Source organism: Lampris incognitus, chromosome 6, assembly GCF_029633865.1.
Source record: "Lampris incognitus isolate fLamInc1 chromosome 6, fLamInc1.hap2, whole genome shotgun sequence".
Taxonomy (NCBI): domain Eukaryota; kingdom Metazoa; phylum Chordata; class Actinopteri; order Lampriformes; family Lampridae; genus Lampris; species Lampris incognitus.
In genome coordinates, this window is record NC_079216.1 from 51924363 (window position 1) to 51936707 (window position 12345).

Sequence of the window (12345 nt, forward strand, 5' to 3'; positions counted from 1 at the left end):
ACACTACCGTTCAAAAGTTTGGGATCACCCAAACAATTTCGTGTTTTCCATGAAAAGTCACACTTATTCACCACCATATGTTGTGAAATGAATAGAAAATAGAGTCAAGACATTGACAAGGTTAGAAATAATGATTTGTATTTGAAATAAGATTTTTTTTACATCAAACTTTGCTTTCGTCGAAGAATCCTCCATTTGCAGCAATTACAGCATTGCAGACCTTTGGCATTCTAGCTGTTAATTTGTTGAGGTAATCTGGAGAAATTGCACCCCACGCTTCCAGAAGCAGCTCCCACAAGTTGGATTGGTTGGATGGGCACTTCTTTGAGCAGATTGAGTTTCTGGAGCATCACATTTGCGGGGTCAATTAAACGCTCAAAATGGCCAGAAAAAGAGAACTTTCATCTGAAACTCGACAGTCTATTCTTGTTCTTAGAAATGAAGGCTATTCCATGCGAGAAATTGCTAAGAAATTGAAGATTTCCTACACCGGTGTGTACTACTCCCTTCAGAGGACAGCACAAACAGGCTCTAACAGGTACTATTTAATGAAGATGCCAGTTGGGGACCTGTGAGGCGTCTGTTTCTCAAACTAGAGACTCTAATGTACTTATCTTCTTGCTCAGTTGTGCAACGCGGCCTCCCACTTCTTTTTCTACTCTGGTTAGAGCCTGTTTGTGCTGTCCTCTGAAGGGAGTAGTACACACCGGTGTAGGAAATCTTCAATTTCTTAGCAATTTCTCGCATGGAATAGCCTTCATTTCTAAGAACAAGAATAGACTGTTGAGTTTCAGATGAAAGTTCTCTTTTTCTGGCCATTTTGAGCGTTTAATTGACCCCACAAATGTGATGCTCCAGAAACTCAATCTGCTCAAAGAAGTGCCCATCCAACCAATCCAACTTGTGGGAGCTGCTACTGGAAGCATGGGGTGCAATTTCTCCAGATTACCTCAACAAATTAACAGCTAGAATGCCAAAGGTCTGCAATGCTGTAATTGCTGCAAATGGAGGATTCTTTGATGAAAGCAAAGTTTGATGTAAAAAAAATCTTATTTCAAATACAAATCATTATTTCTAACCTTGTCAATGTATTGACTCTATTTTCTATTCATTTCACAACATATGGTGGTGAATAAGTGTGACTTTTCATGGAAAACACAAAATTGTTTGGGTGATCCCAAACTTTTGAACGGTAGTGTATGTATATATGTATATCAGTGAGACTCAATTCTATCACAGTAACCAACTGCACTTTAAGTCCATTTACATGTTTATTGACATGTAATGACAATGGTGCTTAATAAACAGTGTTAGCAAATAATATTCATGATTTGTATCAGCCCACTTAGGTTTAAGTGGCAGATGTTCAAGGGATTTTGGAATACATTTGAAAGTCAATAACGTCTCACTAGATGTCTTAAAGAGAAAATTCACTGATTTTCAACCTTATCTCTGCCTAGTATCTGTGACAGGGATAGCACATAAAAAAACCTGTGGTTGTTTCTGCCTCTCTGAGGCAGCAGTGAAACCAAGTTTGTTCCAGCCAACAACAGACGTCACGACATGTCAGTTGGCGGCTGGAAATACTAAATACAGCCCAACAGGGTTTCCAATACTCTAATCTACTCTAAACATGCTGTTCAAAATCGCATCCTCATTCTCTCGGCTAAGCTACATTTCTGATGGTGGAAATAACATCCCACAACACCAGCGCAGAGGATTTTATGACATACAGAGGCTTATGTGCAATGCATTCTGGTATGTGTAGGCGCTGTGGAAAAGACTCTGAGCAGGACAACACAGATTGCTCTGTCAATATTGTACGCAGTGAGGACTTAACTGCTTCAATCCACTACATTACTCATCAATACTGATTGCACATACACAAAACCATCGGTTAAATTTCCCTTTAACATAATCAACTTAATAAATAACTTAGTTGAAATTGTTTTGATGTCGTATACCACAACTTTGCATTTTAAGAGCCATTATTGTATGGTGAAATTATCTGCATATCCTGGTTAAGCCAATCAAGTAAAAGTAGGGAGTAGGGTCAAAAATGGGGAGACATTTGTCATCAGGACCACATCTAAATAACGGTAGCAACAGTAAGGACCAAGTAGTACCTGTAGACCTCCCTCAGTCGCCGTTTCTTCTCCTGCTCATTGACCTTGCTGTCCACTGCTGCAATTAGCTCCTTCACACATCGCAGTGCCTCAGACACATACCCATGGTCTTCATCTGTGTCTATTAGGAGACGACACATCAGTATTTGTCTTTAATGGGGAACTTTCCACTTATTTGTGTGTTAGTGTGTGCTCACTGCTACCTCGTCTTACACAAAAAGAGAGATGTGGGGGTAGAAGGTCATAGAATTGTGCAGGTCTCCTCTGAAAAGCCTGTCTTTGTATCATCCTTACCTTTGGTGTGCTGCAGTATCCTCTGTATGAGAACAGGGTATTTTGTAATCCTCTGGGTGACTAACAAAATACACTCGGGAATACTGAGTCGTCGCACAATACTGCTGCTCATCATCCTCTGCAAAAATGAATAAATGAATAAATGAATAAAAGCAAAACATGGGGGCAGAACAGTTAAATACAAACAAGTGTCAACTTTAAGTGGACCTGGCAGCTTGGACATGCTGCACGTGTTATTACGTAAATGACAGAGGCCAGACAGTGTGCAAATATATTTTCCCTGCAGAAAATTCAATCATTTTTGGAGTCCATCGCAGAAAAAAATCAAAGCCCCAGTTTTAATTGGAAGAAAGTCTGCTGTTGTTGGGAAGCTGATTTGCGTGGTTTGATGTATCCAGTTTTTAATACTTTTCCACTTCAAAGGGTGAACTCAAAAACAGTCTAGATGGAGGTTATGCAGTTAAGCAGTCTTGTTTGTCCAGTCACTGGAAAAATGTGTGTACTTCGAGAAAGGAATGAGTTCTCCTCCTTTACAGCTTAATGAATATTCTTGCACAGATGTCAGTGGTTGGTATGCAGAAGGGAGACAGTAGAAGAAAAAATGGTGCAGGAGATGATACCAAGAAGTGTGTAGCACAGCACAAAAACATCATATCTAAATACTCCATAGAGAACAGCTGGACAAACCATCGCTTCCTGTATCGGACTTCCTGAGTACCCACTATACTGAAGACCTCTTTAGGACAGTTGAGTCCTTACCTTGATGAAGGCCTGGAAGCGCTTGTCTTTGGCGAGCAGCTCTTTGTAGAGGTTGACAGCGTCATTGTGACGACTGCAGAACTTCCCGTAAACTTTTTTCAGACGTTCCGCATTGCAACCAGAGAACTGAATAAATTGACAAGATTGAAGTGTCACTATAAACAGGAATCATTGTTAAGATAAGACAAAAGTGTAATTAGAAATAAAAGTCATAATCAGATCAGTGTTTCCCATACATTGATTTATTTGTGATGGTTCGCCACAATATCATCATTGACCGCCACATATTGATTTTTCTATTTTTTTTTACTATTTAAAATGGGTGAATTCTTATTTTATTGTAGAGCTGTGTGCAAGTGCATTGATTCAGCCCCTCCTTGCCCTGCTCTTGCGCTCTCTCACAAACATAGCTGTCTGTGAATAGTCCCTCCTTTCCGTGCACAATCTGAATCAAAACATGATCATGCACAGGAGGAATGATTGCTGTCGGCTTTTCCCCGCAGAGATGACAGCTGGTCGAATTCCTGAATAGAATCAATCCGGAGTTCATGAATGGTTATTATCATGAACACCTCTGCACAAATCTGTCCAAAACTGATGCGTTCAAATTAACTGATAAGTTACGAAGTCTATCGATGTTCTTATCACAACGCTGTCAATCTCGGAGACCCAACTCTTCAAATAAGTTATTAGCAAGCATGTAAGGAGCCTAGCTAGTAAGGATAGCGATAACTTAATGTTAGAATACAGCTGGGTTGTCAAGGTTAGCACGCTATACATAGCTGCTAGTCAATTTTAAATTTAAATTCAAATGTTTATTTGGGAAGGGACAATGTACATTAATCAACATTCAAAACAAATGTAAACATACCCGATTAGCTAATAGGCTAGTTTCCATTGACAGTCCCTTTGCCTGATGTTGTTAGGCAAATATCAACTGCTCATGCATGTGGATAACATTAATGTTAATTCTTTAACTCTGATCCTGAATTTGTGCTTCCTCAATCCAGATGAATACTTAAAAATATTTTCAAAGACTCAAAAGGGCTTGTCTGGTGGAGGCACAAAGACAGTCTGGACCAGAGGTATTAGCAAAACAGCGTACCAGGAAACTTAAGAAAACACATGTGGGACAGCTTAACAGTCCGACCAGTGTGATTAGCTATCCAGCTAATTGGTTTTGAATATTTCCAGGCTTCAACCAGTGCTGCTGTGGCAGCTGAAGCAGCAACAGAGGGTCAGAAAGGGATAGCAGTAGCTGATGAAGAGAGAGGAGGAGGAGGAGGAAGAGGACAGCAGCCAACATGCTGCTGTGGGACAGCCAGCTAGGGCAGAAGCAACAGTTGAGGTTGACAGCAAACACAGAGATGTGAAAGCAGGGCAGGTCAGAAAGTAGATTTCCCAGGAAAAGGGGCCTCATTTCTATTCTTCTGTGCTTTGTAGACAGGACATCAGCAAGCAGCAAGCACAGAGGCACTGGATTTGATCCAGAGTGGCTGAATATGCCTCAGTTCAAGACTTGGCTGTACCACACACAGCATAGTAAATTTAATATCTGCATAATTTATGCTATCATGAATAAATAATCAGAAATAATGTTTTATTATTTTTTTCTGTTGTCTTTCTTATTTCTTCTTATTATAATGTGATATCTTTTATGTCATGTCTTGTGTATATAATTTAAAGATAAAACATGATCACAAAAAAGAATAAATAATTAGGTATATGTGTGTGGCTATTTAGCAAAACTGTTAAATGATTGCTCTACTTTTTAGGGATGCTTTGTCAACTGTGCAGCCACCACAAGCTGTACATTTTTCAGTTATTTCAGTTAGCACTGTATATGTTTTACAGTTATTTGACACCAAGTGAAGCAATGGAGCACTGTATATAATTTGTTATTTGTTTGACACAATGTGACGCAATGGAGCGGTTTATATTTACTTGTCACAAAATACTTGGCAATAAAAAATATTTGCAGTGGTGCACCTTATATATGGTATCATTTAATAATTAATTTAAGAAAGCATGGGTGTGCCTCCTTCTGCATGCACCCCCCCCCCCCCTCATCAGCTACCACCACAAATAGAGTGTAATTCTGTGGGAAGCACTGCATATGGTCTGATATAAAGTGGATGTTGCTTTGGCTTTGCAGAGTGTCAAGTCTCACGTGCTTGCTTTATTCAATTCACTTCTTTACATTGTTTCTTTTATTTAAGTGTTAGGTATTTTTATGGTTTCTTGTGATGCACTTTCTGTCATCTTTCTTTTTTATTTTTACAATCGTTTATTTTTAATACTACATAATTCTGTATTTAAAAATGACCACTTTCCTCTATTTACAGCCCCAGGCTATTATTGACCAATCAGCTCTTCTCCCTCACCTGATTGACAAGGACGTCACCAATACTGCGGATGAGGAAGCTGTTGTTGTTCCGCCCATCAGCCAACGAGGCTCTCTTTCGCTCCAAGAGCAGTGTGAGGAAGTGCGTGTGTGTGTCCAAGAGGTCTTCTAGCATGGGGAAAATCTTAAGAAGAGGGGGGAAAAAAAAGAAGTCAGGTCTTCATGTGCATGTTATTATCTGGCTCTACTCCATCACACTATTTGATTCTAAAACCCAAGATTTTAGAGAATTTTGATGGGTTTCATTTCCATGGAAATCTCAACTCTATGTACTTGCATTTCCTAGACTACGTAGCACCATTTCATGTGAGAAGAAAAATGAAGAAATAAACTAGTCCTGGGTGCTTGTATGCGGATACCTTCATCTAGAAGGTTTCCTAGCACACTGATTACCTTGTCCAGAGTGTGAGTGTCCAGCTGCAGTTCTTTCTGAACACCTTTATAGTAAACTTCAGACATTATTCTCAGTGTCCTCAAATGGTGGAACTCTGTCTGATATAGCTCTGCGTACAGGGAGGGAGACTGATGTTATTTCCATGTGCATTAACAATAATATGCTATGACAGTCTGTGCTAAATCCATCCAAAGAAAATGAATCACACTGTTACACAGACCAATTAAAACACACCGATGCCCCTCTTGAAATTAGTAAATGTGTCTTTTTACCCTAGCGGCAAATGTAACAACGATGATAACGGTGTGAGGTAATTTTATTTCTCCCTTTACCGTAGATGACGTCTTGTCTCTTGACTTCATCTTTTTTGTGCAGCTTCAGGAACTTCTTATCTACAGTGGCGCTCCAAGAGTCTGCTTCTACATTTTTAACTTCGCACTCAAACTCCCCCATCAACTGACTGTCCATCATCTCTGTACCTGTGAACAGACAGACAAAGCAAGTTGTCACATAAGACAGACATAAACATCTTACAACTGCATATCGAGGATTCTGCTTTAAGGTTACTTCACTATAATACTTGCTGTTAGTCATATATGTTCCTGCATGCATGTACACACACACACAACACCTATCTGAATAACCTCACGTAAACAAACACACATACAAAGACACACATAAATACATTTCTTGAGATTAAGTCAGTAAAAAACTTCAAGGGAAAAAAGGCTTTAATTTATTTGGAGGTGCATATGTGGCTGCCTTTACCTTCATCGGTAAGTGACTCAGTGGAGGCATTGACCTTGCTTCCCTGATGGAGAGAGTCAGTAGACTGGGAGAGAAACTTCAGACCTTTCAAAGGAACTTCATCAAGCCTACAGAGAATATGACCATCAAAGAGTTGAAGAGGTTTAAGTCCATTGTGAGTTATGATTCATACATTTGCTATGGTGCTAACGCCTTAGCATATTCTTGCATCAACTATTTTCAGCAAATCTGTAAGGGGAACATATTTATCCATGTTGAGTAGTGAGACATGCACTGTCCCAAACTGTGCACATTAAACCTGCAAGTTGTACTGTACACACACACACACACACACACACACACTTACTTGTGTTACTTGTGTGTGTCTTACCCTGCTATGTTACTGGTGGAGATGCTCTTGGACAGGTTGCTGTGTGTGTTGAAAGACAATATACTGGGATTCCTCCTTGGAAACACCAGGCCAACCTGATCCTCGGGGCTGGTTAGCGCGGACCATCGTTCCCGAGTTGACGATGATGACGGCAGAGACGATGTTGAGGATGTAGCTGGTTATAGACATAAACAGGAAGTGTCGGCTTTAGGAAAGCAAATACAACTTTAAAATTAGAATGTAAAGTAAACTCTCATAAATGTCTGGGTTTCTTTGGGGTTTTTTCCCCCGTCAAAGACCCTAATTTAATATGTCACTTTGGATCCCAGGTTTATGAAAACATACTGACAATCCTATCAGTGAGGTGTAAACTTTCTCTGTCCAAAATCATAATTTACAAAACAAGACTGGAAAGGGTCATGAAGCTGTCTAAAGTATAAACATTAAACACATGGGCTCAGATAGGTTATCATATAAAGCTTAAAAAGCTGGGGCTTTTTTAGTGGACCACATGATAAGAGTATTGGTCTGTTTTAATGAGCTAAGTCCCATGGAGAAAGACCAGATTCACTCTGGCTAAAATATTTGAGTTCTGGAAGAAGAATAAAATATCACTTTTGTTGATTGAAGCATTTGCTGCTTATTTGGTGTCGGGTAAAAAAAAAAAGTTCATTAGGTGCATTTTGGTGTCTCCTTAATTAGTTTTTGGCTAGTTTGCGGCCAGTATAAATCTGAATGAGCAGTCTTGCATACATAATGGCTCATAGATATTTTCTTTTTCACTTCCGCTGTGGGAAGATGGTGGCGCAAATTCACATTTGCAGCAGCCTCAACCAGTACCAGTGTGGGAAGATGGCGGAGCGAATTCACGTTTGCGGTGGCCTCCCCCAGTACCGTCCACGCAGTGTCTTTGTCCATGTCAGTGTCTAAGTTTGTCTTTGTTTGATGGCTGGGAGAGCTGGCGCTGGATCGGCTGGGAGAGCTTGGTCTGCTGTGTCCGGTGGGCCCAGGGACCACGGCCCTGCCTGGAGCTGTGCCCGAAGAGGTAACACCAAGGGTGGTCTGACAGAATGCGGAAGCAAGGCAGGCTAAGCTAACTGCTAGCCCATGCAGACTGGCAGTTCCGATAACACCAAGGGCGGTCTGGCGGTGGCTTTGCCTAGCCTTGACTGTGTTTGTAGTGTTGTCATGTGGAGTGTGGGGAAGTGTGTTGAAAGTGTCTGGCTGGGAGAGCTAGCATTGGATCGGCTGAGGGAGCTTGGTGTGCTGCATCCTGTGGGCCCAAGCACCATGGCCCTGACCGGAGCTGCGCCCCAAGAGGAAACACCGAGGGCGGTCTGACAGGACATGGAAGTGGGGCAGGCTAAGCTAACTGCTAGCCCATGCAGACCGGCAGTTCTGACAGTCATCCTGGCTGGCATTCGTTCTCTTGGACAGTGATTTTTTTTTTTTTTTAGTTTAGATATATGTGTTAGTTTGGATATATGTGTTCTTGTAGTTCTTGGATATGTGTTTTTGTCTTTTTGTTGCACTGTTGTGGGCTTGGGGGAAACGCTGTTTCGTTTTATTTCATTTCATGTGCGCAAGTGCATGAAATTAAATGACCAAGTCTTTGATAGATGAATTCTGAACCGCAGACTATGTTTTTTATTCGATAATATAAAGCTGTCGACAGTTTACTCCCTCTATTTCCCAACTATAGAGTCACTAGATTCATTACAGACAGTTGTTGAGTGCATTTGAGGGGATGGGTGTCTAATGGGACCATCTGTTTGTATTTCTGCCCATCTGTCTGGCTGTCAATTCTTCCATCTCAGTGTTTGTTTGCCAACCCTCTTAAGGCCATCTTAAACTTAACAATTATTGTTTCTTGCCATGGAATCGCTCCTGGTTGGCCACATCTGACAGCCTCTGAAACCTTTCAACATGGTTATAATTTAGTTGCAACCAACTGAGATCTGTTCAGCTTCATGCAACCAGTGCCATTCAATATCAGAATGCAGATGGTGATGTTTGTCAATGTGCAGACATGCTCCATTTAAAAAAAATCTAGCCTGTATTAGTTAGTTGGAGCTCGTTATCACGTTTCTGAGCTTGCTTAGTCCACTCATTCATTTAGCTTGCCAGCTATGACTCAAGAAAATCTTCATATAGTACATAGTTGCTTCTGTTAACCAAGCAAATAGCATTAGTCTATTCACTTATTTATATTGCAGCTTCAAATAACCTCAACCCAACATTAAATGGCAACATTACATTACAGTAGTTATCTAGCTAGCCAGCATTAAACGTTTGCTATTCCAGTATTGGCATTATCTATGTTGTCTTTCATATAAAAATCTGTCCTGCAAGATGGCTAACTGCATCGGTCAGGATTACATACATATTGTAATGGTCCCTGAGTCCAATTTAAATTGCAACAAGTTGCTCTATTTAACAGTGAAGCTGCACAGCATGACATCACATGCAACTTGTTGCTGCAATCAAATTTGCATGAAAAATGCTTTGTGCACATCATGAACCTTACCTATCTTTGTATGTGTAAATCTTATTTAAATATATATAACAGAACAAGTGTACCTTTAGATTTACCACTGAAATGAATGAAATGGCCTCATTTAAATTTTTTAGTAGGCCTGTGATGACAACTGTAAATGTTGCACTTGGTCCAGATTTACTTACAAGGTTTTGTGGAAGTGCAATTTTCCATGTACAAATGCCTTTCAGTGTTTTGATCATTGGTATTTGTTAACAGGCTGGGAAAGTGTTCAGCTGTGTGATGTGTGTTCTTACATTTATTCCTCAAGTTGACAGCTGACCCTGGTCCAGCTTCTGGTGCCAATGACTGCTGCTGGAGACAAAAATATTACATTACTAAAGGGAGATAGTATTTAATCATTCAAATTAAGACTTCATAAATGTTAATCCTTCGTTTCTTGACAGTTCACCTTAATTACATCACATCTGAGTCTATATGCTTCTAGTTGACTGTCCTGGCCTAGGGGAATAACATGTAATTTTAATGATTTTGGGAAAAAAATGGCATGACCTCTATCTACAAAAGGAACATACAAGGAATCGGCTTAAGTGAGATGCTAAACATAAAGACACAGGGACAAGAAAATTATGCTTTAAAGTAGAAAAACACTGAGACCATCCAACATTGAAAAGTACCTAAAACCATAGAAATATCAAAATATCTCATTTACACCTAAATAAGGTATTATTGGATGATAAACAAAGTTTCGGGATTTGAACCACAAAACAATAAACCGGCGACAAAATACTGATGCAATTAAAAAGAAAAACAAACTAGAACAGTACACTCAGTAGAGTGCAGATCCCCGACAGGTGTATCTCCTCTTCTCCGGTGCTCAGACTTGGGCAACAAACCAGCTGAGGCGTTAGCACACAATTGCGGTATAAAAAAGGTTTTCAGGGCATTCAGGTAGCATAGCGGTCTATTCTGTTGCCTGCCTGCATGGGGATCGTCGGTTAGAATCCCTGTGTTGCCTCCGGCTTGGTCGGGCTTCCCTACAGACACAATTGGCTGTGTCTGCAGGCAGGAAGCCGGATGTGGGTATGTGTCCTGGCCGCTGCACTAGCGCCTCCTCTGGTCAGTCGGGGCGCCTGTTCGGGGGGGAGGGGGAACTGGGGGGGAATAGCATGATCCTCCCATGTGCTACATCCCCCTGGTGAAACTCCTCACTGTCAGGTGAAAAGAAGTGGCTGGCAACTCCACATGTATCGGAGGAGGCATGTGGTAGTCTGCAGCCCTCCCTGAATCGGCAGAGGGGGTGGAACAGCGATCAGGACGGCTCAGACGAGTGTGGTAATTGGCCAAGTACAAGTTGGGAGAAAAGGGGGGGGGGTTTAAAGGTTTTGAATCACCCGCATATGAGAGGTCCTTGTTCATACAGTCATAACTGTGCACTAACATGATTAGGCTGACAGGCCCAGTAGTACGTGAGATTAGCAGTGGACAGATACCTGCACACATGGGCAGAAAAACCAGTGTTTTTCCTGCCATTATAAGACTTTTGTGCAGTGCCCAAGTCAAACTGAATGGGAAATATGGAAAAAAAAGTCTTTATTATGCAGTGCTCAAGCTAAAAAAAAATCTACTTAATAAAAAGGTTTTGCCTGTCAGTCTGTGGATGTGCAGCCTTCAAGGTGGACCCTCGCACGAATGTGACCAAGTCTAATATGAACTTGCACTTTCTAAAAAGAAGAGGTTTGCTGTGTGACCATTTTGGTCTAACCCTAATCTGTCTTTATTTTCATCATATAATAAAGCTGGGTAAACCATTTATGGTCACGCATGCGCTACTCACATCTACAGTTGACTCAGATGAGGCAGTGACAAGAATATGAAACACTTCCTGTTTTGACTGCAACTGTAATTATTCCCCGCCAGGGAGGACTGAGATAGAAGGACTGTACGGTATATAGGTGACAAATATAGGCAGTACATGATTGCAGACATGGCACTGTAATTCACACTAGATGAAGATGCTTGACAAAATGCTTATGCTAGGCTAAGCTCTGTCATGTAATGTCATGTTTGGGGTGTGTACCAGGACTACCTTCATTTTGCTTTTTGCACAAACAGGCAGACTCTCTCTGCAGCTCTTATGGACATGGGCACCACAGTCTGAAAACAATGAAGAGACAATGAGCATTAGAAGTGTTTATCATTCTGCATTTGATTATGTGATTAGATATCAAACTATGTGGAAATCAAGCTGTCAGTCAGCCCGCATGAACCTCTTCATGTTGTCGTGATCACCCCAAAAAACCCAAACATTCCTACAGAATGAATGTCACAAAAATTGATCCAGACCTCTTTTTAGACAATCAAAGCCAATTTCTCTGTTTATTTCCAAGTGGATTCCAGTGTCGCTTCAGGGTCCAGATTAGTTGAGCTTTACCAAGAAGTTATGAGACACTGGTGTTGGGTTTGGATTACATAATAAAAAGTACACAACACAAATGTACATAAACAAATAGATGCATTTCAAGGAAATCTGCAAATGATATATTTTCATTCACGCTTCAAAAATCTGCTTTCATTCACGCTCCAAAAATCTGCTTCTAAACTTTAAAGCTAACACTCAACTCTCCCATCAACTGGCTGTCCATCAGTTCTGTACCTCTGAGCAGAGACAGACAAGTTCAAACACAAGCAACCTTTAACAGCGAGGCTTACAGTAGGTGACTCAAACAGCAG

General features: G+C 40.8%; 1 protein-coding gene across 1 annotated transcript in view; it reads right to left on the reverse strand.

Moving 5' to 3' along the window:
• Window positions 1-12345, reverse strand: part of LOC130114572 (A-kinase anchor protein 13-like) — a 170177-nt gene that overhangs the window by 16825 nt on the left and 141007 nt on the right. Inside the window, exons 23-32 of the mRNA XM_056282434.1 lie at window positions 11702-11769; window positions 9909-9966; window positions 7116-7290; window positions 6746-6852; window positions 6310-6456; window positions 5977-6086; window positions 5564-5707; window positions 3180-3305; window positions 2421-2538; window positions 2127-2247 (exon numbers count right to left, since the gene is read on the reverse strand). Coding sequence (XP_056138409.1) covers window positions 2127-2247; window positions 2421-2538; window positions 3180-3305; window positions 5564-5707; window positions 5977-6086; window positions 6310-6456; window positions 6746-6852; window positions 7116-7290; window positions 9909-9966; window positions 11702-11769 — 1174 coding nt within the window. The remainder of the gene's footprint in view (window positions 1-2126; window positions 2248-2420; window positions 2539-3179; window positions 3306-5563; window positions 5708-5976; window positions 6087-6309; window positions 6457-6745; window positions 6853-7115; window positions 7291-9908; window positions 9967-11701; window positions 11770-12345) is intronic.